The sequence below is a fragment of the Scomber japonicus genome, chromosome 8 (genome assembly GCF_027409825.1).
Source record: "Scomber japonicus isolate fScoJap1 chromosome 8, fScoJap1.pri, whole genome shotgun sequence".
In the NCBI taxonomy this organism is placed as follows: Eukaryota; Metazoa; Chordata; class Actinopteri; order Scombriformes; family Scombridae; genus Scomber; species Scomber japonicus.
The window spans coordinates 34,459,265-34,486,210 of NC_070585.1; the positions used below are offsets into that span (position 1 = coordinate 34,459,265).

At 44.1% G+C, this 26,946-nt stretch overlaps 4 protein-coding genes across 5 annotated transcripts in view; 3 read left to right on the forward strand and 1 right to left on the reverse strand.

Annotated features, from left to right (window-relative positions):
• The window catches only part of selenot2 (selenoprotein T, 2), a 2,822-nt gene extending 1,476 nt beyond the window's left edge, over positions 1 to 1,346 (forward strand). Inside the window, exons 4-6 of the mRNA XM_053323741.1 lie at positions 378 to 465; positions 544 to 666; positions 981 to 1,346. Of these exons, the coding sequence (XP_053179716.1) occupies positions 378 to 465; positions 544 to 656 (201 nt within the window). The 3' untranslated portion in view covers positions 657 to 666; positions 981 to 1,346. The remainder of the gene's footprint in view (positions 1 to 377; positions 466 to 543; positions 667 to 980) is intronic.
• A 1,470-nt stretch (positions 1,347 to 2,816) lies between these two features.
• On the forward strand, positions 2,817 to 7,936 carry rnf4 (ring finger protein 4). Its single transcript, XM_053324077.1, has 7 exons — positions 2,817 to 2,952; positions 4,375 to 4,534; positions 6,178 to 6,251; positions 6,543 to 6,555; positions 6,648 to 6,771; positions 7,587 to 7,638; positions 7,769 to 7,936. The coding sequence occupies exons 1-7, from the start codon at positions 2,896 to 2,898 to the stop codon at positions 7,916 to 7,918; spliced, it is 630 nt and encodes a 209-aa protein (XP_053180052.1). The 5' UTR covers positions 2,817 to 2,895; the 3' UTR covers positions 7,919 to 7,936.
• A 2,294-nt stretch (positions 7,937 to 10,230) lies between these two features.
• sqstm1 (sequestosome 1) lies at positions 10,231 to 13,618 on the forward strand. Of its 2 annotated transcripts, none has more exons than XM_053323779.1 (8): positions 10,231 to 10,411; positions 11,419 to 11,514; positions 11,638 to 11,927; positions 12,085 to 12,217; positions 12,286 to 12,354; positions 12,438 to 12,646; positions 12,909 to 13,143; positions 13,240 to 13,618. In XM_053323779.1, the coding sequence occupies exons 1-8, from the start codon at positions 10,249 to 10,251 to the stop codon at positions 13,401 to 13,403; spliced, it is 1,359 nt and encodes a 452-aa protein (XP_053179754.1). In that variant the 5' UTR covers positions 10,231 to 10,248; the 3' UTR covers positions 13,404 to 13,618. The 2 variants fall into 2 exon arrangements, with proteins under 2 accessions (XP_053179754.1, XP_053179755.1); XM_053323780.1 differs by having other exon boundaries at positions 12,088 to 12,217.
• A 1,372-nt stretch (positions 13,619 to 14,990) lies between these two features.
• On the reverse strand, positions 14,991 to 17,187 carry mrnip (MRN complex interacting protein). The gene is made up of 4 exons (XM_053323724.1): positions 17,085 to 17,187; positions 15,699 to 15,758; positions 15,514 to 15,620; positions 14,991 to 15,438 (listed from the first exon to the last, which is right to left on the reverse strand). The coding sequence occupies exons 1-4, from the start codon at positions 17,142 to 17,144 to the stop codon at positions 14,991 to 14,993; spliced, it is 675 nt and encodes a 224-aa protein (XP_053179699.1). The 5' UTR covers positions 17,145 to 17,187.
• Between the last annotated feature and the right edge of the window lie 9,759 nt (positions 17,188 to 26,946).

Sequence of the window (26,946 nt, forward strand, 5' to 3'; positions counted from 1 at the left end):
CACCATGGCAACAGCCTCTACAGGCGGTCACCACGGCAACAGCCTCTACAGGCGGTTACCGTGGCGACGGCCTCTACAGGCGGTCACCACGGCAACAGCCTCTACAGTCGGTTACCGTGGCGACGGCCTCTACAGGCGGTCACCAAGGCAACAGCCTCTACAGGCGGTTACCGTGGCGACGGCCTCTACAGGTGGTCACCACGGCAACAGCCTCTACAGTCGGTTACCGTGGCGACGGCCTCTACAGGCGGTCACCAAGGCAACAGCCTCTACAGGCGGTTACCGTGGCGACGGCCTCTACAGGTGGTCACCACGGCAACAGCCTCTACAGGCGGTTACCGTGGCAACAGCCTCTACAGCATGTGTGTGTGTTGCAGATCTTCTCGTGTCTGATGGCGTTCTTCTTCTGCAACATGCTGGAGACGCACTTCCTGTCCACCGGAGCCTTCGAGGTCACGCTGAACGGTGAGCCCCCATTGGTCCAAATCATTATGACATCATCACTCTGAACACTGATTGGTCGCTTTGCTCTGCGTGTTACAGACGTGCCGGTCTGGTCCAAGCTGCAGACCGGGTCGGTACCGAACCTGCAGGAGGTCTTCCAGATCCTCAACAAGCACCTGAAGAACCAGGTGGACCCAACCAGCCCCCCCTAGAGCTGCTCAGGTAACCAGGTAGACTCAGACCCAGGTAGACCCAGGTAGACCCAGACCCACGTAGACCCAGGTAGACCCAGGTAGACCCAGGTAGACTCAGGTAGACCCAGACCCAGGTAGACCCAGGTAGACCCAGGTAGACCCAGGTAGACTCAGGTAGACCCAGGTAGACACAGGTACACTCAGGTAGACCCAGGTAGACTCAGACCCAGGTAGACCCAGGTAGACCCAGGTAGACCCAGGTAGACCCAGGTTACCATGGTGACCGGCAGAGTTAACCCTGAAGTTACAGAACTCTGGTCTTGTTCTGTCCCCCTTCTACAGGCCCGGTGGACTCGGTCTCGTTCTGGTCTTATGAAGGTTCGGCTCTAAAGCTCTGCGGGTCGGACCGGATGCTCCGCTAGAACCCTACCCACAATGCACCTGGACACCTGCAGCACTACCCACAATGCACCTGGACACCTGCAGCACTACCCACAATGCACCTGGACACCTGCAGCACTCCACTACCCACAATGCACCTGGACACCTGCAGCACTACCCACAATGCACCTGGACACCTGCAGCACTCCACTACCCACAATGCACCTGGACACCTGCAGCACTACAGTACCCACAATGCACCTGGACACCTGCAGCACTACCCACAATGCACCTGGACACCTGCAGCACTACCCACAATGCACCTGGACACCTGCAGCACTACAGTACCCACAATGCACCTGGACACCTGCAGCACTACCCACAATGCACCTGGACACCTGCAGCACTACCCACAATGCACCTGGAGGACTCCTGTAGTTTATTTATTGAATCTGGTACAGTGTTAGCTTCATGCTAATTAGCCCTAACAAACAAATTAATAATTAATATTTGACCCTTGACCCTTGACCCTTGACCCCAACCCAAACTCATTCAGGGTTCACTCGCTGATCTGCATCATATAAAAATAATCATCATGTTTTGTTACTGATCAGCTGATCGGCTGTTAACTGATCAGCTGATCGGCCGTTAACTGATCAGCTGATCGGCCGTTAACTGATCGGCTGATCGGCTGCGTGTGTTTGAGGTCATGTGACGCTCCCTGAGTCTGAAATCATCTTCAAAATAAAACTTTGTTTCTCACAAATGTTTTTATTTGCTGTCTGATCGATAATTAATAATATCTTAATTTATATCATCAGGTAAATCACAACTTCCTTAAAATCATAAAACATTTGTGTGTGTGTGTGTGTGTGTGTAGGTGTGTGTGTGTATGTGTGTGTGTGTGTAGGTGTATGTGTGTGTGTGTGTGTGTGTGTAGGTGTATGTGTGTGTGTGTGTGTGTGTGTAGGTGTATGTGTGTATGTGTGTGTGTGTGTAGGTGTATGTGTGTGTGTGTGTAGGTGTGTGAGTGTGTGTGTAGGTGTATGTGTGTATGTGTGTGTGTGTGTGTGTAGGTGTATGTGTGTGTGTGTGTGTAGGTGTATGTGTGTGTAGGTGTGTGTGTGTGTGTGTGTAGGTGTGTGTGTGTGTGTAGGTGTATGTGTGTGTGTGTGTGTGTGTGTGTGTGTGTGTGTGTGTGTGTGTAGGTGTATGTGTGTGTAGGTGTGTGTGTCTGTGTGTGTGTGTGTGTGTGTGTGTAGGTGTGTGTGTGTGTGTAGGTGTATGTGTGTGTGTGTGTAGGTGTGTAGGTGTATGTGTAGGTGTGTAGGTGTATGTGTGTGTGTGTAGGTGTGTGTGTGTGTGTAGGTGTGTGTGTGTGTGTGTGTGTGTGTGTGTGTGTGATGTTTAGTCAACGTGATATATTTCAGTGCTTCCCAACAAATCGTCAATTTATGGGGGGGGGGGGGGGGGTTGTGTTACTAAATCCTTATGAATGTGGTATAATAATAATATATAATTGTGTATGTCTTTTCTTATCGTTGCTATGGAAACCAAACAATACATGTTTCCAATATAAACAGAAGTCAGAGTCTTAGCAACAGTAAACCGGGTTCAGTCCTTCCAGACACACACCGAGCAGTTCCCGCCACAGCCGCCGCTAGGTGGCGCTAGCTTCTGTCACTCAGCCTCTGTTTAAATAAAGGTTAGAGAAAAAACAGCTGCTGATAAAACAGGAGACGAAGAAGAAACAACAACACAGGAAGCGGCAGCAGAAGCAGCAGCAGCGGAGCTAGCAGCTAGCAGCTAGCAGCTAATAGTTAGCATAGAAACGGTGAGTAAATGTTAACTTTATTATTAGCTCTAAACTGTTAGCATGATGCTAACATGTTCCTGTGTTTCAGCTTCCGGTCTGACGTCAGACATGAACGCGGTAAGTTTCTTCTTCTGTTCTTTATAAACATGTAGTCTGTTCTTCTTCTTCCTTTTATAAACATGTAGTCTGTTCTTCTTCTTCCTTTTATAAACATGTAGTCTGTTCTTCTTCTGTGGTTTATAAACATGTAGTCTGTTCTTCTTCTTCCTTTTATAAACATGTAGTCTGTTCTTCTTCTTCTTCCTTTTATAAACATGTAGTCTGTTCTTCTTCTGTTCTTTATAAACATGTAGTCTGTTCTTCTTCTTCCTTTTATAAACATGTAGTCTGTTCTTCTTCTCCCTTTTATAAACATGTAGTCTGTTCTTCTTCTGTAGTTTATAAACATGTAGTCTGTTCTTCTTCTGTAGTTTATAAACATGTAGTCTGTTCTTCTTCTGTAGTTTATAAACATGTAGTCTGTTCTTCTTCTGTAGTTTATAAACATGTAGTCTGTTCTTCTTCTTCTGTTCTTTATAAACATGTAGTCTGTTCTTCTATAGTTTATAAACATGTAGTCTGTTCTTCTTCTGTTCTTTATAAACATGTAGTCTGTTCTTCTTCTCCCTTTTATAAACATGTAGTCTGTTCTTCTTCTGTTCTTTATAAACATGTAGTCTGTTCTTCTTCTCCCTTTTATAAACATGTAGTCTGTTCTTCTTCTGTTCTTTATAAACATGTAGTCTGTTCTTCTTCTGTGGTTTATAAACATGTAGTCTGTTCTTCTTCTGTAGTTTATAAACATGCAGTCTGTTCTTCTTCTGTAGTTTATAAACATGTAGTCTGTTCTTCTTCTTCTGTTCTTTATAAACATGTAGTCTGTTCTTCTTCTTCTGTTCTTTATAAACATGTAGTCTTCAGTCACCATGGCAACAGGAGAAACAAAGGGCTCAGTCCCAGCACTGAGTTCCTGGCTGGTATCGAACCAGCGACGCAGTAAACCTTTCAGATATTACACTTCTGACATTTCCAACAGACGGTTACCATGGAAACATGCTCAGCATCACTGATGTTACATATAAAACTGCCATTGGTAAAGACAAAACAAACAAAGTGCAACAAAAAGCAGCAGGGGGTGTGGAGGGGAAGTTTTCATCGTGGATTACTCCATCTTGTTTTCTCAGTGGTTGCCATGGTGACTCAGGGTATCTCAGTGGTTGCCATGGTGACTCAGGGTATCTCAGTGGTTGCCATGGTGACTCAGGGTATCTCAGCGGTTGCCATGGTGACTCAGGGTATCTCAGTGGTTGCCATGGTGACTCAGGGTATCTCAGTGGTTGCCATGGTGACTCAGGGTATCTCAGTGGTTGCCATGGTGACTCAGGGTATCTCAGTGGTTGCCATGGTGACTCAAGGTATCGGGGCTCCATTGATGACCAAGGTGAACTTACTCAGAGTTCACTAAACCTGCTTCTTCTTCTGTTGTTTATAAACATGCAGTCTCAGAGGAAGAGGAGGACAACAGGAAGTCCTCCAGGTTCCAGGTCTAAGAGCAGCAGAGCAGCTAGCAGGAATGCTAATGCTAATGCTAGCAGAGAGTCTGATGTGGAACAGAACCAGAACGAGGAGCAGACAGAGACCATCAGCGTGCTGGACCAGAGTGAGTCTCTATGGGGGGGGGGGGGGGGGGGGGTCAGTATCTGGAGCCTTCTAGTTCACATGTGACCTTTGACCCTCCAGGCTCTTTCAGATGTAATAGTTGTTCTTTCTGACGCTGCTTAATCTCACATCTAAAGATCAGAACAAAAAACAATTAAAAAAAGAAATGAACGAGACTAAAAACCATTCTGAGGACCCACATGGTGCTCGTCACGTCCCACATGGTGCTCGTCACGTCCCACATGGTGCTCGTCACGTCCCACATGGTGCTCGTCACGTCCCACATGGTGCTCGTCACGTCCCACGTGGTGCATCATCACGTCCCACATGGTGCTCGTCACGTCCCACATGGTGCATCGTCACGTCCCACATGGTGCTCGTCACGTCCCACATGGTGCATCATCACGTCCCACATGGTGCTCATCACGTCCCACATGCTGCATCATCACGTCCCACATGGTGCATCATCACGTCCCACATGGTGCTCGTTACGTCCCACATGGTGCATCATCACGTCCCACGTGGTGCATCATCACGTCCCACATGGTGCTCGTCACGTCCCACATGGTGCATCGTCACGTCCCACATGGTGCTCGTCACGTCCCACATGGTGCATCATCACGTCCCACATGGTGCTCATCACGTCCCACATGCTGCATCATCACGTCCCACATGGTGCATCATCACATCCCACATGGTGCTCGTCACGTCCCACATGGTGCTCGTTACGTCCCACATGGTGCATCATCACGTCCCACATGGTGCATCATCACGTCCCACATGGTGCATCGTCACATCCCACATGGTGCTCATCACGTCCCACATGGTACATCGTCACGTCTCACATGGTACATCGTCACATCCCACGTGGTGCTCGTCACGTCCCACGTGGTGCTCGTCACGTCCCACGTGGTGCTCGTCACGTCCCACGTGGTGCTCGTTACGTCCCACATGGTGCTCGTCACGTCCCACATGGCGCTCGTTACGTCCCACATGGTGCATCGTCACGTCCCACATGGTGCATCGTCACGTCCCACATGGTGCTCATCACGTCCCACATGGCGCTCGTTACGTCCCACATGGTGCATCGTCACGTCCCACATGGTGCTCGTCGTGTGCCACATGGTGCATCGTCACGTCCCACATGGTACATCGTCACATCCCACGTGGTGCTCGTCACGTCCCACGTGGTGCTCGTCACGTCCCACGTGGTGCTCGTCACGTCCCACGTGGTGCTCGTTACGTCCCACATGGTGCTCGTCACGTCCCACATGGCGCTCGTTACGTCCCACATGGTGCATCGTCACGTCCCACATGGTGCTCGTTACGTCCCACATGGTGCATCGTCACGTCCCACATGGTGCATCGTCACGTCCCACATGGTGCTCATCACGTCCCACATGGTGCTCATCACGTCCCACATGGTGCTCATCACGTCCCACATGGTGCATCATCACGTCCCACATGGTGCATCGTCACGTCCCACATGGTGCTCATCACGTCCCACATGGTGCATCGTCACGTCCCACATGGTGCTCATCACGTCCCACATGGTGCTCATCACGTCCCACATGGTGCATCATCACGTCCCACATGGTGCTCGTTACGTCGCACATGGTGCATCATCACTAACTCTACCTGCAGGTGTGGAGGACGTGGTGGATCTGACCTGCGAGGAAGCCGCTGTAGTTGACCTGACGCACAACGACTCAGTGCTGGTAATACACACTACTACACACTACTACACACTACTACACACTACTACACACTACTACACACTATACACACTATACACACTACTACACACTACTACACACTACTACACACTATACACACTACTACACACTACTACACACTACTACACACTATACACACTACTACACACTACTACACACTACTACACACTATACACACTACTACACACTACTACACACTACTACACACTGTGTGTGTTAACTCTTCTTCTCCTTCTTGTGTTTCTCGGGCTGGTTGCCGTGGTGATGAACCAGCTGGTGGAGGAAGGTAAAACTATTTTTAGTCTCAGTTACTCAGTCTGTCAGTTACTCAGTCTGTTACTCACCCCCCCCCCCCCCCCAACACATGTCTTCACTCAGGTCCTCAGAACAGGAGAACCGCCACAGGTGAGAGTTACGTTGTCAGCAGTGATGAAGATGAAGCCACGCCCCCTTCTCTCAACGCCACCACGCTGTCTTCTATACAGGCCAACAGCGCCACCAGGTAATAGACTGACCCATGACAGCCAGGTAATAGTCTGCTCCCTGACAGCCAGGTAATAGACTGCTCCCTGACAGCCAGGTAATAGACTGACCCCTGACAGCCAGGTAATAGACTGACCCCTGACAGCCAGGTAATAGACTGATCCCTGACCCTGACAGCCAGGTAATAGACTGCTCCCTGACAGCCAGGTAATAGACTGCTCCCTGACAGCCAGGTAATAGACTGCTCCCTGACAGCCAGGTAATAGACTGACCCCTGACAGCCAGGTAATAGACTGCTCCCTGACAGCCAGGTAATAGACTGCTCCCTGACAGCCAGGTAATAGACTGCTCCCTGACAGCCAGGTAATAGACTGACCCCTGACAGCCAGGTAATAGACTGCTCCCTGACAGCCAGGTAATAGACTGCTCCCTGACAGCCAGGTAATAGACTGCTCCCTGACAGCCAGGTAATAGACTGCTCCCTGACAGCCAGGTAATAGACTGACCCCTGACAGCCAGGTAATAGACTGCTCCCTGACAGCCAGGTAATAGACTGCTCCCTGACAGCCAGGTAATAGACTGCTCCCTGTCAGCCAGGTAATAGACTGCTCCCTGACAGCCAGGTAATAGACTGCTCCCTGTCAGCCAGGTAATAGACTGCTCCCTGACAGCCAGGTAATAGACTGCTCCCTGACAGCCAGGTAATAGACTGCTCCCTGACAGCCAGGTAATAGACTGCTCCCTGACAGCCAGGTAATAGACTGCTCCCTGACAGCCAGGTAATAGACTGCTCCCTGACAGCCAGGTAATAGACTGCTCCCTGTGTGTCTGCAGGTTGGCTCCGGGGGTGATCAGCTGTCCCGTCTGCATGGACTCGTACTCTGAGGTGAGACTCAGCAGGTAGAATCCTGTGTTCTGATTGGCTGGACAGCAGGTAGAATCCTGTGTTCTGATTGGCTGGACAGCAGGTAGAATCCTGATCCTGTGTTCTGATTGGCTGCTTGTCTTCTCCTCAGATCGTGGAGAGCGGCCGATTGGTGGTTTCCACTAAATGTGGTCACGTGTTCTGCAGCCAGTGTCTGAGAGACGCTCTGACATCATCACACACCTGTCCCACCTGCAGGAAGAGACTCACCTCCCGACAGTACCACCCGCTCTACATCTGACATCATCACTGTGACATCATCACTGACATCATCACTCTGACATCATCACTGACATCATCACTCTGACATCATCGCTCTGACATCATCGCTCTGACATCATCACTCTGACATCATCACTCTGACATCACTCTGACATCATCACTCTGACATCATCACTATGACATCATCACTCTGACATCATCACTATGACATCATCACTCTGACATCATCACTATGACATCATCACTCTGACATCATCACACACCTGTCCTACCTGAAGTACCGCCTCCTCTACATCTGACATCATCACTCTGACATCATCACTCTGACATCATCACTCTGACATCATCACTATGACATCATCACTCTGACATCATCACTATGACATCATCACTCTGACATCATCACTCTGACTTCTGACATCATCACTCTGACATCATCACTCTGACATCATCACTCTGACTTCTGACATCATCACTCTGACATCATCACTCTGACATCATCACTCACCTGAGCTGCAGTTATTGTTTCTACACGAGGACACAAGGACATGAGGACACGAGGACACGAGGACACGAGGACACGAGGACACGAGGACATGAGGACATGAGGACATGAGGACATGAGGACATGAGGACACAAGGACACGAGGACACGAGGACATGAGGACACGAGGACACGAGGACACGAGGACATGAGGACACAAGGACACGAGGACATGAGGACGCTCAATGAAGAAAACAGGAAGTAACAGATATTGTGGTTAATGGTGGAGGGTCTGGACCTGGACCTGGACCTGGACCTGGACCTGGATCTGGACCTGGAGGAGCAGACCTGGACCTGGACCTGGACCTGGACCTGGACCTGGACCTGGACCTGGAGGAGCAGATCTGGACCTGGAGGAGCAGACCTGCAGGAGGAGCTGATTTATTGATTTATTGATTTATTGTTTATATATTTGATATTTCGTTGTTTGTTCGTTTAAGTTCAAATAAATTCTGAGTTGTGTTCAGCTGACCCGAAGTCTGTAGTCCTGTTTGAGTCACAGCTCTGGATGCTCAGGCCCCCCCCCCCCTCGTGTGTCTGGTATATTATTATTATTATTATTATTATTATTATTATCATTAGATGTATGATGTTCGGGTCTTTGTTTTATAATAATATATATATATATATATTAGACTGAACATCAGATCACATGATGAGAGTTTGGTTTTATAGATTTGACCCCTGACCCCGAACCCTGCTGTTAATGTCTGAACCCTAACAGACCCTAAAGGTTCAGAACAACACATCACATCGTTATCTGGATAAAATTAAATCATAAGTTCTGGAGTCTGTTAGTAATCAGAGCCGCTGGTTCTGGTTCTGGTTCAGTTGTTTTTTTGTTCTGAGGTCCAGGTCCAGGTCCAGGTCTGGGTTAGGGTTTGGGTCCTGTTCTGATACAATGACAATATGAACAATCATGTTCAAGAGTTTACAATGATTACATTCCACATTAAATCATTACGAGGGTAAAATATCATCTTTAGTTTTTGGAGGGACCGGGAGAGAGAGAGGTGATGACATCATCAGAGTTTATTTAATAAATAATGTCTTTTTAACTCTGGATGAACCCTGACCCTGAATATTACTCAGGTGAATCTGTTTGTGAGTCTTGTGATGATGACTCACCTTCACAGGATGATGAGTCACTGTCACATGACCCTCAGCTCTGCTGCTGATTGGCTGAAGGGAAGTGACGTAACATGTGACAAACTTCTTCAACACCAAAACATTTACATGTTTTATAAAGAAACGAAATGTTTAAGATTAAAGATTAAAAAGAGATGAACCCGGAAGTTAATAAACTTTATTATTAGTTTATTATTTAAACTTTATTATTATTATAATAGTTTTTTGAGCTCCAGCAGCTGAAAGTGTCTCATCACGATGACTCTGGTGTTCCAGCTGATCGGTCACGTGACTCCGGGGAACCCCGACCAGGAAGTGCTGAGTCATTCCTCACTTCTGATTGGTCCTTCCAGCTGAGCTCTGCAGGCTGACCAATGGCAGGAGACGTAAATATTTACTTCTCAGGGCGGCGGTGACGTCATCACGGAAGTAAATAAAGGCGAGTTTTAAACACTGCGTCACAAACTCAGTCCGAGAGTCCCAGAGAGTCCCAGACCAGCCCAGACCAGCTCAGACCCTCCAACCTGCGACCCAGACCGGCTCCAGCAGCCCCACTGTCCGCTGTTTGGTGCTCCGAGACCGGCTACCAGCTGTCCCTTACACCCGGTTCCTCTCCGGTTCCTCTCCGGTTCCTCTCGGTTCCTCTCCGGTTTCTCCCGGTTCCTCCCGGTTCCAGGATGGCGGTCACGGTGAAAGCCTACCTGCTGGGTAAAGATGAGGCAGTGAAGGAGATCCGCAGGTTCGCGGTGGATCAGGATGTTTCCTCCAGCTTTGAATATCTGAGCAAGAAAACTTCATCAGTGTTCAGCAACCTGCAGACCTGCACCCTGTTCTACAGAGGTTAGTCAATAAAGTTATTATTGTTCTACAGAGGTTAGTCAATAAAGTTATTATTGTTCTACAGAGGTTAGTCAATAAAGTTATTATTGTTCTACAGAGGTTAGTCAATAAAGTTATTATTGTTCTACAGAGGTTAGTCAATAAAGTTATTAATGTTCTACAGAGGTTAGTCAATAAAGTTATTATTGTTCTACAGAGGTTAGTCAATAAAGTTATTATTGTTCTACAGAGGTTAGTCAATAAAGTTATTAATGTTCTACAGAGGTTAGTCAATAAAGTTATTATTGTTCTACAGAGGTTAGTCAATAAAGTTATTAATGTTCTACAGAGGTTAGTCAATAAAGTTATTATTGTTCTACAGAGGTTAGTCAATAAAGTTATTATTGTTCTACAGAGGTTAGTCAATAAAGTTATTCATGTTCTACAGAGGTTAGTCAATAAAGTTATTATTGTTCTACAGAGGTTAGTCAATAAAGTTATTAATGTTCTACAGAGGTTAGTCAATAAAGTTATGGTGATGATGATGATGATGGTGATGATGGTGATGATGATGGTGATGATGATGATGATGATGGTGGTGGTGATGGTGATGATGGTGATGATGAAGGTGATGATGATGATGATGATGGTGATGATGGTGATGGTGGTGATGATGGTGATGATGATGATGGTGGTGATGATGATGATGGTGATGATGATGGTGATGATGATGGTGGTGATGATGGTGATGATGATGGTGATGGTGGTGATGATGATGATGGTGATGATGGTGGTGATGATGATGATGGTGGTGATGATGATGATGGTGATGATGATGGTGATGATGATGATGATGGTGATGATGGTGATGATGGTGATGATGATGGTGGTGATGATGGTGGTGATGATGATGGTGATGGTGATGATGGTGGTGATGATGATGGTGGTGATGATGATGGTGGTGATGGTGATGATGATGATGGTGATGATGGTGATGATGATGATGATGATGATGATGTGTGTTACAGATGAAGATGGAGACCTGGTGGCCTTCTCCTCTGATGACGAGCTGATGATGGGTCTGGCTTGTATGAAAGACGACACGTTCCGTCTCTTCATCAAAGGTTCAAACTTTCATTAAAATGTTTTTATTCCTGTTTCCTGTTTCCTGTTTCCTGTTTCCTGTTGAGCTTTGCTGAGATGATTCGTAGCTCATCGTCCGTACTAATAAAGTTTTATTGTTACAGAGAGGAAGGAGCACCGTCGGGACTTCCCTCTTCACGCCTTTCCCCCCTTCTCCTTCGCCCCTCCTCCCCCTGGAGCTCCTCATGCCCCGCCCCCTCACATGGCCCCGCCCCCTCACCTAGCCCCGCCCCCCGCCGTCCATCCCAACGTGACGTGTGACGGCTGCGACGGCGCCGTGGTGGGAACCCGCTTCAAGTGTTCGGTGTGTCCCGACTACGACCTGTGCTCCTCCTGCCAGGCCAAGGGGACGCACACCGAGCACGCGCTGCTGCCCATCTGGCACCCGCTGCAGGTGAGCGGCATCATGGGAAGGCAGCTGGGTCACGTGACGCCGGTCTGGGTCACGTGACGCCGGTCTGGGTCACGTGACGCCGGTCTGGGTCACATGACACTGGTCTGGGTCACATGACACTCAGGATGTCTTAACGAGTCGTCTCTTTAACTCTCAGCAGTGGTTCCCTCGGGGGAAATGGATGAAGAGGATGAGACACTGCATGTGGAACCAGAACCAGGCTCCGAACCAGAACCAGAACCAGGACCAGGCTCAGAACCAGGACCAGGACCAGGAGCGGCCCCCTGCTGGTGAGTCCTCGCTGTTTGAATCTCATCAGATTATTGATCGCTGTGATTGACCTCTGACCTCCCCACAGCCTCCCAGGCCAACGTGGACTTCCTGAAGAACATCGGCGAGGGTGTGGCGGCCATGTTGAGCCCGCTGGGTGAGTGACATCACTGTGACATCAGTAAATGTTTCTGATTGGCAGTTTAGAAAGACAGGAAGTGATGTCATGTTTGCGTCCAGGTATCGACGTGGACATCGATGTGGAGCACGAGGGTCAGAGAACCAAGGTGACCCCCCCACCTCAGAGCGAGGGGTCCGAGGGTTCCATGGAAACGGGAGGAGCCACTCGGGAGGGCGGGGTCAAGTGCGAAGGCGGGGCCAATCATGAGGGCGGGGCCAAGGGCGAGGGCGGGGCCAACTGTGGGGGCGGGGCCAATGAGGGGGCAAAGGTCAGTTAAGCCGCACTTAACTTACATACAGAGCAGACCCGTCCCATTCCACCCCTATAAATAAATAAATATATATTTATATATATTTATTATATTTAAATATATTTAAATATAATAAATTTATATATATATATATATATATATATATATTATATATATATATATATATATATATATATATATATAAATATATTATATGTGAATATGAAGTGTAAAATGAGCAGACTGAATCACAGCAGGGAACCCTTTTGTCTCCCTGCAGGTGAGCAGAGACTCTGATGAGGAGTGGACTCACCTGAGCTCTAAAGAGGTCGACCCGTCTACAGGAGAGTTGCAGTCCCTGCAGAACCAGGACCGGGACCTGAGCCAGGACCGGGACCTGAGCCAGGACCGGGACCTGAGCCAGGACCGGGACCTGAACCAGGACCAGGGTCCTCCAGACCAGCAGGGTCCTTCAGGCCTCAGAGAGGCGGCTCTGTATCCTCACCTGCCTCAAGGTAAGCCCACATTCCTCTTCTGTGACCTCTGACCCTTGCTGTGACTTCTGACCCTCGCTGTGACCTCTGACCCCTGCTTTTAACCCCCCCCCCCAGAGGCAGACCCCCAGCTGGTGGAGTCCCTGTCCCACATGTTGTCGATGGGCTTCTCAGATGAAGGCGGTTGGCTGACTCGACTCCTTCAGGCCAAAAACTTCGACATCTGCGCCGCGCTCGACGCCATCCAGTACGCCAAGCAGCCCCGCCCACACCAACCCTGATGATGTCACCAGCCCTGATGATGTCACCAGCCCTGATGACGTCACCAGCCCTGATGACGTCATTGCTGACGAGGAGGCGGGGCTTATCATAACCATCAATAATCATTTATACTGATCCTATTAACTCTTTGTTCTGTAAGTCTCTGATCAATAAGCTCATTTCTGATGTTTTATCAACGTTAACGATTTCCAGTCAATAAAAACATGAAGCTCAACGTGTCTCATCAATAATTCAACTAAACTTTATTTACAGTCCAACTCATACAATCCTTCAGACGTTAAAACTCGTCGCAGGTGAAATCGTTGCCGCTCTCAAACATGGATGATACAGGAAGCTGGGGGCGGGGTCTATCATGGGGGCGGGGCTTATCATGAGGCGGGGCCTGTCTGCTCCACCCACTGACTGTAGACTCCGCCCCCTTCCTCTCCTGACAGTCAGCACTGAGGGACGCAGCTCGGCTCCAGCAGGATCCCTGCAGACACACAACACCGTTAACCTGAGACTATAAAACACAAATACACACATACTGGTAACACTGGTAACACACTGGTAACACACTGGTAACACTGGTAACACTGGTAGTAACATACTGGTAACACTGGTAGTAACACACTGGTAACACACTGGTAACACTGGTAGTAACACACTGGTAACACTGGTAGTAACACACTGGTAGTAACACACTGGTAACACTGGTAGTAACACACTGGTAACACTGGTAGTAACACACTGGTAGTAACACACTGGTAACATACTGGTAACACACTGGTAACACACTGGTAGTAACACACTGGTAACACTGGTAAAACTGGTAGTAACACTGGTAACACTGGTAACACTGGTAGTAACACACTGGTAGTAACACACTGGTAACACTGGTAGTAACACACTGGTAACACTGGTAGTAACACTGGTAGTAACACACTGGTAACACTGGTAGTAACACACTGGTAACACTGGTAGTAACACTGGTAACACACTGGTAGTAACACACTGGTAGTAACACACTGGTAACACTGGTAACACACTGGTAACACTGGTAACACTGGTAGTAACACACTGGTAACACTGGTAACACACTGGTAACACTGGTAGTAACACACTGGTAACACTGGTAGTAACACACTGGTAACACTGGTAACACACTGGTAACACTGGTAGTAACACTGGTAACACACTGGTAGTAACACACTGGTAACACTGGTAACACACTGGTAACACTGGTAGTAACACACTGGTAACACTGGTAGTAACACACTGGTAACACTGGTAGTAACACACTGGTAACACTGGTAGTAACACACTGGTAACACTGGTAGTAACACACTGGTAACACTGGTAGTAACATACTGGTAACACTGGTAATAAGTAAGACTATAGATGAGCAGGGTTAGGGCTGTTAGCTCTGTAACTCACTCAGGAGACAGGAAGTGATGTCATTAGATGTGTTACCTGTTCAGGTGACGAACTACCGTCTGTCCTCATCCTCTTCCTGTCAGAACACAGAGGTCAAAGGTCAAAGGTCAAAGGAGCTTTTTAAACAACCATCAATAAGACCTGCTGAGTGACAGGTAGGGGGAGTGGCCTCAAACACACCTGGGGTTGCCATGGAGCTGGTTGCCATGGAGCTGCTGCCTGTCCTTCAACATACTCTCCTCTGGCTCCGTCTCCTCAGGTGTGTCCAGGTATTTGCTCCAGCGGCTCACCTGGGGGGGGCTCACCTGGGGGAGGCTCACCTGGGGGAGGCTCACCTGGGGGTGGCTCACCTGGGCGTGGCTCACCTGGGCGTGGCTCACCTGGGGGGGGCTCACCTGGGGGAGGCTCACCTGGGGGAGGCTCACCTGGGCGCGGCTCACCTGGGGGCGGCTCACCTGGGGGCGGCTCACCTGGGGGTGGCTCACCTGGGGGTGGCTCACCTGGGGGCGGCTCACCTGGGGGCGGCTCACCTGGGGGCGGCTCACCTGGGGGCGGCTCACCTGGGCGTGGCTCACCTGGGGGTCACTTGGCTCCTCAGGTTGCTGCTCTGACATGTTCCTGTCAATCAAACACCTGTCAATCACCTGGAACCTGAGCAGGAGATGTGGATTAAGGCTGAGACAGATTGGTTACCATAGCGACCAGGTGTCATGCTCCTGCTCCTCCATCATGGCTCCTCTCATGGCGTTTAGTTTCTGAACATGACGTCTGCAGTCAGCCCCGGAGCCCCGCCCAAACTCCTGTCAACCAATCACAGATCAGACAGAGACACACCTGTCCAGGTGTCTGTTACCTTGAACTCTAAAAGTGATTCTGACCTTCAGCAGCGACTGCTTCTCTCCACACAGCTTACAGCTCCACCTGCTCACCTTCTTCACCTGTCAGACAACACCCAGGGTTAAATAAGCTCCACCTGCTCACCTTCTTCACCTGTCAGACACAACTCAGGGTTAAATAAGCTCCACCTGGTCAGACTGAGGACAGACTGAGGACAGACTGAGGACAGACTGAGACAGGCTGAGGACAGACTGAGACAGACTGAGGACAGACTGAGGACACGCTGAGACAGGCTGAGGACAGACTGAGGACAGACTGAGGACACACTGAGACAGACTGAGACAGACTGAGGACAGGCTGGGGACAGACTGAGACAGACTGAGGACAGACTGAGGACAGGCTGAGACAGACTGAGGACAGACTGAGGACAGACTGAGGACAGGCTGAGGACAGACTGAGGACATGCTGAGACAGACTGAGGACACGCTGAGACAGACTGAGACAGACTGAGGACAGACTGAGGACAGGCTGAGACAGACTGAGGACAGACTGAGGACAGACTGAGGACAGGCTGAGGACAGACTGAGGACATGCTGAGACAGGCTGAGGACAGACTGAGGACAGGCTGAGGACAGGCTGAGGACAGGCTGAGACAGACTGAGACAGACTGAGGACAGGCTGAGGACAGGCTGAGACAGACTGAGGACACGCTGAGGACAGACTGAGGACACGCTGAGGACAGACTGAGGACAGACTGAGGACAGGCTGAGGACAGACTGAGGACAGACTGAGACAGGCTGAGGACAGACTGAGGACACGCTGAGGACAGACTGAGGACAGACTGAGACAGGCTGAGACAGACTGAGGACAGACTGAGGACAGACTGAGACAGACTGAGACAGACTGAGGACAGACTGAGAGACTGAGGACAGACTGAGGACACGCTGAGACAGACTGAGGACACGCTGAGGACAGGCTGAGACAGACTGAGGACAGACTGAGAGACTGAGGACAGACTGAGGACACGCTGAGACAGACTGAGGACACGCTGAGGACAGACTGAGACAGGCTGAGACAGACTGAGGACAGACTGAGGACAGACTGAGACAGGCTGAGACAGGCTGAGACAGACTGAGACAGGCTGAGACAGACTGAGGACAGACTGAGGACAGACTGAGACAGGCTGAGACAGGCTGAGACAGACTGAGGACACGCTGAGACAGACTGAGGACAGGCTGAGACAGACTGAGGACACGCTGAGGACCCTTAAACCACACTGAACCAAGGACCGTCCTAAATGTCTCTGCTGCTTTAATGCAAGCAGCTTCAGATGCTGCAGTTAGCACTTAGCTTAGCAGTTAGCACATAGCTTAGCAGTTAGCACTTAGCTTAGAAGTTAGCACTTAGCTTAGCAGTTAGCTCGTTACCTGTTGGACCTGGAAGCTCTGACACGTGACACACCTGAGCACGTGGAACTGCTGACTCATCCTGAGGTTCGGTTCGGCGGATTTTTCCCGCGATGCGTTTGAAGCGCGGTGTTACGTCACAGCTACGTCACTCGGGCAGCAGCGTGCATAGACGTGGAGAGGCGGTAAGAGAGTTATTCACTGAAGTCTCACCGATGTTCAAACGGTTTGATTTGTTAAAAACGTCACACATGTAGCTATGAGATGCTTTCACTACCCAAATACTAATTATACTCACTATACCTAACCCTAACCCTTACTATACCTAACCCTTACTATACCTAACCCTTACTATACCTAACCCTAACCCTTACTATACCTAACCCTTACTATACCTAACCCTTACTATACCTAACCCTTACTATACCTAACCCTAACCCTTACTATACCTAACCCTTACTATACCTAACCCTAACCCTTACTCTACCTAACCCTTACTATACCTAACCCTAACCCTTACTATACCTAACCCTAACCCTTACTATACTACCACCATCCACACTTACTGAGGTTAGTGGGGTCTGTGTTTCTGCACCAGAACCGTTTGGCTCCTATAGAAACCCTAAGCCCCCCCCCCCCCCCCACATATTTCAAAGTTCTGCTACTTAACCTTACACTGATAATAATGATAATAATGAGAGTGATAATATAAATAATAATAATATAATGATAATCGCAATATAATTATAATGATAGTGATAATAATAATAATAATTAAAGCTGCAAGCAGCGATGAACGGGCCCTCACCCCCCCCCCCCCCCCCCCCCCCCCCATGCATGTCGGTTTACAGATACAACAGGGCTTCACACTGGTCAGCGCTCGGCCCTAATAATAAATATAATAATAATAATAATAAATATAATAATAAATATAAATATAATAAATATAATAATAATAATAATAATAAATATAATAATAATAATAATAAATATAATAATAAATATAATAATAATAAATATAATAATAAATATAATAATAATAAATATAATAATAAATATAAATATAATCAAATGAAATATAAACCCTACAAGCACTTCTCTAAATAAAGACTTGAACACACCTGAACGTTTTATGGGTTCCTTTTGATTTATTTATGTCTTTATCTGTCTGTCTGTCTGTCTGTCTGTCTACCTGTCTGTCTGTCTGTCTGCCTGTCTGTCTGTCTGTCTGTCTGTCTACCTGTCTACCTGTCTGTCTGTCTGTCTGTCTGTCTGTCTGTCTACCTGCCTGTCTGTCTGTCTGTCTACCTGTCTACCTGTCTACCTGTCTGTCTGTCTGTCTACCTGTCTACCTGTCTGTCTGTCTGTCTGTCTACCTGTCTGTCTGTCTGTCTACCTGTCTGTCTACCTGTCTGTCTACCTGTCTGTCTGTCTGTCTGTCTACCTGTCTGTCTGTCTGTCTACCTGTCTGTCTACCTGTCTGTCTACCTGTCTGTCTGTCTGTCTGTCTACCTGTCTGTCTGTCTACCTGTCTGTCTGTCTGTCTGTCTGTCTGTCTGTCTACCTGCCTGTCTGTCTGTCTGTCTACCTGTCTACCTGTCTACCTGTCTGTCTGTCTACCTGTCTGCCTGTCTGTCTGTCTACCTGTCTGTCTGTCTGTCTGTCTACCTGTCTGTCTGTCTGTCTGTCTGTCTACCTGCCTGTCTGTCTGTCTGTCTACCTGTCTACCTGTCTACCTGTCTGTCTGTCTGTCTGTCTACCTGTCTACCTGTCTGTCTGTCTGTCTACCTGCCTGTCTGTCTGTCTGTCTACCTGTCTACCTGTCTACCTGTCTGTCTGTCTGTCTGTCTACCTGTCTACCTGTCTGTCTGTCTACCTGTCTGTCTGTCTACCTGTCTGTCTGTCTACCTGTCATGTCTGTCTGTCTACCTGTCTACCTGTCTGTCTGTCTGTCTACCTGTCATGTCTACCTGCCTGTCTGTCTGTCTACCTGTCTGTCTGTCTACCTGTATGTTAACTACACCACTGCTCCCTCTGCTGGAGCCCTGCAGTAACTACAGCTTGATGTAACCCCATCCTGAGATCAAGCTGCTGTTATACCTCGTGCCCCCCCGATGGATTCCTCTATAACTAACCCGTCTGTGCATTACAGCCCCCCCCCCCCCCCACACACACCATCACTTTATAAAGTATATATGTAGGTCCAGTCTCTTACATGTGTTATAATAATGAACTATGATTAATTCATCACCTCCTGACCGGAGCTCGATCACTATTGACTCACTGACTATATTCAACCTCATCCCTGTTGGGGTCAAAGGTCAGGGTCACCAAGGCTGTCTCCCTTTCAGATAGTGGTGAGCAGTGAGTCTGATCCTTTTGGGGCAAACAGGAGGCTTTCTGATAGTGTTGCTATAGCAACCGAGGTCAGATATGCGTTTGACTGTTTTCCCTGAACGAGGTAAAGGTAACGAGTCAGAGGTTTGATAAAGTCGGTAACTTTGAGGAGAGAGAGGACTTAGCATCAAATACTCCCGCTCCGCTGCACTCCTGCCTCCAAAGCCCCTCATCCCTACCTGCTAACCCCTCCTGGACTCCTGTCTGCTGACCCTAACCCCTCCTGGACTCCTGTCTGCTAACCCTAACCCACCCTGGACTCCTGTCTGCTGACCCTAACCCACCCTGGACTCCTGTCTGCTGACCCTAACCCACCCTGGACTCCTGTCTGCTGACCCTAACCCACCCTGGACTCCTGTCTGCTGACCCTAACCCCTCCTGGACTCCTGTCTGCTGACCCTAACCCACCCTGGACTCCTGTCTGCTGACCCTAACCCACCCTGGACTCCTGTCTGCTGACCCTAACCCACCCTGGACTCCTGTCTGCTGACCCTAACCCCTCCTGGACTCCTGTCTGCTGACCCTAACCCACCCTGGACTCCTGTCTGCTGACCCTAACCCCTCCTGGACTCCTGTCTGCTGACCCTAACCCATCCTGGACTCCTGTCTGCTGACCCTAACCCACCCTGGACTCCTGTCTGCTGACCCTAACCCCTCCTGGACTCCTGTCTGCTGACCCTAACCCCTCCTGGACTCCTGTCTGCTAACCCTAACCCACCCTGGACTCCTGTCTGCTGACCCTAACCCACCCTGGACTCCTGTCTGCTGACCCTAACCCTGCTAACCCTAACCCCTCCTGGACTCCTGTCTGCTGACCCTAACTCGCACCCCCCCCCCCCCCCCCAAGTTCAGCAGGCTTTACTCAGACAAAGGGAAAATCTTTATTGGAAAATTTAAGTGAAAAACATCTTTACAGAAATATAAGCACATCATTATATACATATAGGTGTGTGTGTGTGTGTGTGTGTGTACCTGGTCCAGTGTGTGTGTGTGTGTGTGTGTGTGTGTGTGTGTGTGTGTGTGTGTGTACCTGGTCCAGTGTGTGTGTGTGTACCTGGTCCAGTGTGTGTGTGTGTGTGTGTGTGTGTGTGTGTGTGTGTGTGTGTGTGGTTACTAACATCTACATTCAAACACAATCAGAAACAGCAGCGGTGTCGTCCTCAGCACGGTCCGTCCTTCGCGATCAGAATGTCTGCGTTCTTCTCCCTGAAGAGACACGATCAATAATCACTGATCAATAACCTACTGATCAATAATCTACTGATCAATAACCCTACTGATCAATAATCACTGGTCAATAACCTACTGATCAATAATCACTGATCAATACCCTACTGATCAATAATCACTGGTCAATAACCTACTGATCAATAATCACTGATCAATAACCTACTGATCAATAATCACTGATCAATAACCTACTGATCAATAATCACTGATCAATAACCTACTGATCAATAATCACTGATCAATAACCTACTGATCAATAATCAATACCCTACTGGTCAATAACCTACTGATCAATAACCTACTGATCAATAATCACTGATCAATAACCTACTGATCAATAATCAATAACCTACTGATCAATAACCTACTGATCAATAACCTACCGATCAATAACCTACTGATCAATAACCTACTGATCAATAATCAATAACCTACTGATCAATAACCCTACTGATCAATAACCTACTGATCAATAACCTACTGATCAATAATCACTGATCAATAACCTACTGATCAATAACCCTACTGATCAATAACCTACTGATCAATAACCTACTGATCAATAACCCTACTGATCAATAACCTACTGATCAATAACCTACTGATCAATAACCCTACTGATCAATAACCTACTGATCAATAACCTACTGATCAATACCCTACTGATCAATAACCCTACTGATCAATAATCACTGATCAATAACCTACTGATCAATAACCTACTGATCAATAATCAATAACCTACTGATCAATAACCTACTGATCAATAACCTACTGATCAATAACCTACTGATCAATAATCACTGATCAATAACCTACTGATCAATAACCTACTGATCAATAACCTACTGATCAATAACCTACTGATCAATAACCCTACTGATCAATAATCACTGATCAATAACCTACTGATCAATAATCACTGATCAATAACCTACTGATCAATAATCAATAACCTACTGATCAATAACCCTACTGATCAATAACCTACTGATCAATAACCTACTGATCAATAATCACTGATCAATAACCTACTGATCAATAACCCTACTGATCAATAACCTACTGATCAATAACCCTACTGATCAATAATCACTGATCAATAACCTACTGATCAATAACCTACTGATCAATAACCCTACTGATCAATAATCACTGATCAATAACCTACTGATCAATAACCTACTGATCAATAACCTACTGATCAATAACCCTACTGATCAATAACCCTACTGATCAATAACCTACTGATCAATAACCTACTGATCAATAACCCTACTGATCAATAACCTACTGATCAATAACCTACTGATCAATAACCTACTGATCAATAATCACTGATCAATAATCACTGATCAATAACCTACTGATCAATAACCTACTGATCAATAACCCTACTGATCAATAACCTACTGATCAATAACCTACTGATCAATAACCTACTGATCAATAACCTACCGATCAATAACCCTACTGATCAATAACCTACTGATCAATAACCTACTGATCAATAATCACTGATCAATAACCCACTGATCAATAACCTACTGATCAATAACTTACTGATCAATAACCCTACTGATCAATAACCTACTGATCAATAACCCTACTGATCAATAACCTACTGATCACTAACCTACTGATCAATAACCCTACTGATCAATAATCACTGATCAATAACCACTGATCAATAACCCACTGATCAATAACCTACTGATCAATAACCCACTGATCAATAACCTACTGATCAATAACCTACTGATCAATAACCCTACTGATCAATAACCTACTGATCAATAACCTACTGATCAATAACCTACTGATCAATAATCACTGATCAATAACCTACTGATCAATAACCCTACTGATCAATAATCACTGATCAATACCCTACTGATCAATAACCTACTGATCAATAATCACTGATCAATAACCTACTGATCAATAACCCTACTGATCAATAATCACTGATCAATACCCTACTGATCAATAACCTACTGATCAATAACCTACTGATCAATAACCTACTGATCAATAACCCTACCGATCAATAACCCTACTGATCAATAACCTACTGATCAATAACCCTACTGATCAATAACTACTGATCAATAATCACTGATCAATAACCTACTGATCAATAACCCTACTGATCAATAACCTACTGATCAATAACCTACTGATCAATAACCTACTGATCAATAACCTACTGATCAATAATCACTGATCAATAACCTACTGATCAATAACCCTACTGATCAATAACCTACTGATCAATAACCTACTGATCAATAACCTACTGATCAATAATCACTGATCAATAATCACTGATCAATAACCTACTGATCAATAACCTACTGATCAATAACCTACTGATCAATAACCTACTGATCAATAACCTACTGATCAATAATCACTGATCAATAACCTACTGATCAATAACCCTACTGATCAATAACCTACTGATCAATAACCTACTGATCAATAACCTACTGATCAATAACCTACTGATCAATAATCACTGATCAATAACCTACTGATCAATAACCTACTGATCACTAACCTACTGATCAATAACCCTACTGATCAATAACCTACTGATCAATAACCTACTGATCAATACCCTACTGATCAATACCCTACTGATCAATAACCCTACCGATCAATAATCACTGATCAATAACCCTACCGATCAATAATCACTGATCAATAACCTACTGATCAATAACCCTACTGATCAATACCCTACTGATCAATACCCTACTGATCAATAACCCTACTGATCAATAACCTACTGATCAATAACCTACTGATCAATACCCTACTGATCAATAACCCTACTGATCAATACCCTACTGATCAATAACCCTACTGATCAATAACCTACTGATCAATAACCTACTGATCAATAACCTACTGATCAATAATCACTGATCAATAATCACTGATCAATAATCACTGATCAATAACCTACTGATCAATAACCTACTGATCAATAACCCTACTGATCAATAACCCTACTGATCAATAACCTACTGATCAATAACCTACTGATCAATAATCACTGATCAATAACCTACTGATCAATAACCTACTGATCAATAACCCTACTGATCAATAACCCTACTGATCAATAACCTACTGATCAATAACCTACTGATCAATACCCTACTGATCAATAACCCTACTGATCAATAACCTACTGATCAATAACCCTACTGATCAATAACCTACTGATCAATAACCTACTGATCAATAACCTACTGATCAATAATCACTGATCAATAACCTACTGATCAATAACCTACTGATCAATAACCTACTGATCAATAACCCTACTGATCAATAACCCTACTGATCAATAACCCTACTGATCAATAACCTACTGATCAATAATCACTGATCAATAACCTACTGATCAATAACCTACTGATCAATAACCTACTGATCAATAATCACTGATCAATAACCCTACTGATCAATAACCTACTGATCAATAACCTACTGATCAATAACCTACTGATCAATAACCTACTGGTCAATAACCTACTGATCAATAACCTACTGATCAATAATCACTGATCAATAACCTACTGATCAATAACCTACTGATCAATAACCTACTGGTCAATAACCTACTGATCAATAACCTACTGATCAATAATCACTGATCAATAACCTACTGATCAATAACCTACTGATCAATAACCTACTGATCAATAATCACTGATCAATAACCCTACTGATCAATAACCTACTGATCAATAACCCTACTGATCAATAACCTACTGATCAATAACCTACTGATCAATAACCTACTGATCAATAACCTACTGATCAATAATCACTGATCAATAACCTACTGATCAATAACCTACTGATCAATAACCTACTGATCAATAACCTACTGATCAATAACCTACTGATCAATAATCACTGATCAATAACCTACTGATCAATAACCTACTGATCAATAACCTACTGATCAATAACCCTACTGATCAATAACCACTGATCAATAACCTACTGATCAATAACCTACTGATCAATAACCCTACTGATCAATAACCTACTGATCAATAACCTACTGATCAACAACCTACTGATCAATAACCTACTGATCAATAACCTACTGATCAATAACCCTACTGATCAATAACCCTACTGATCAATAACCTTCCTTCCTTCCTTCCTTCCTTCCTTCCTCCCTCCCTCTCTCCTTACTCCTTCCTTCCTTCCTTCCTTCCTTCCTCCCTCCCTCTCTCCTTACTCCTTCCTTCCTTCCTTCCTTCCTTCCTCCCTCCCTCTCTCCTTACTCCTTCCTTCCTTCCTTCCTTCCTTCCTTCCTTCCTTCCTTCCTCCCTCCCTCTCTCCTTACTCCTTCCTTCCTTCCTTCCTTCCTTCCTCCCTCCCTCCCTCCTTACTCCTTTCTTTCTTTCTTTCTTTCTTTCTTTCCTTCCTTCCTCCCTCCTTCCTTCCTTCCTTCCTTCCTTCCTTCCTTCCTCCCTTCCTTCCTTATATTTAAGGTTATATATATTTAAGGTTATATATATTTATATTTAAGGTTATTTATATTTATATTTAAGGTTATTTATATTTATATTTAAGGTTATATATATTTATATTTAAGGTTATATATATTTATATTTAAGGTTATATATATTTATATTTAAGGTTATTTATATTTAAGGTTATATATATTTATATTTAAGGTTATTTATATTTATATTTAAGGTTATTTATATTTAAGGTTATATATATTTATATTTAAGGTTATATATATTTATATTTAAGGTTATATATATTTATATTTAAGGTTATATATATTTATATTTAAGGTTATATATATTTATATTTAAGGTTATTTATATTTAAGGTTATATATATTTATATTTAAGGTTATATATATTTATATTTAAGGTTATTTATATTTATATTTAAGGTTATATATATTTATATTTAAGGTTATATATATTTATATTTAAGGTTATATATATTTATATTTAAGGTTATTTATATTTATATTTAAGGTTATATATATTTATATTTAAGGTTATATATATTTATATTTAAGGTTATATATATTTATATTTAAGGTTATATATATTTATATTTAAGGTTATATATATTTATATTTAAGGTTATTTATATTTATATTTAAGGTTATTTATATTTATATTTAAGGTTATATATATTTATATTTAAGGTTATATATATTTATATTTAAGGTTATATATATTTATATTTAAGGTTATATATATTTATATTTAAGGTTATTTATATTTATATTTAAGGTTATATATATTTATATTTAAGGTTATATATATTTATATTTAAGGTTATTTATATTTATATTTAAGGTTATTTATATTTATATTTAAGGTTATATATATTTATATTTAAGGTTATTTATATTTATATTTAAGGTTATATATATTTATATTTAAGGTTATTTATATTTAAGGTTATATATATTTATATTTAAGGTTATATATATTTATATTTAAGGTTATATATATTTATATTTAAGGTTATATATATTTATATTTAAGGTTATTTATATTTATATTTAAGGTTATATATATTTATATTTAAGGTTATTTATATTTATATTTAAGGTTATTTATATTTATATTTAAGGTTATATATATTTATATTTAAGGTTATTTATATTTATATTTAAGGTTATTTATATTTATATTTAAGGTTATTTATATTTATATTTAAGGTTATATATATTTATATTTAAGGTTATATATATTTATATTTAAGGTTATTTATATTTATATTTAAGGTTATATATATTTATATTTAAGGTTATTTATATTTATATTTAAGGTTATTTATATTTAAGGTTATATATATTTATATTTATATTTAAGGTTATATATATTTATATTTAAGGTTATTTATATTTATATTTAAGGTTATTTATATTTATATTTAAGGTTATTTATATTTATATTTAAGGTTATATATATTTATATTTAAGGTTATATATATTTATATTTAAGGTTATTTATATTTATATTTAAGGTTATTTATATTTAAGGTTATATATATTTATATTTAAGGTTATTTATATTTAAGGTTATATATATTTATATTTAAGGTTATATATATTTATATTTAAGGTTATATATATTTATATTTAAGGTTATATATATTTATATTTAAGGTTATTTATATTTATATTTAAGGTTATATATATTTATATTTAAGGTTATTTATATTTATATTTAAGGTTATATATATT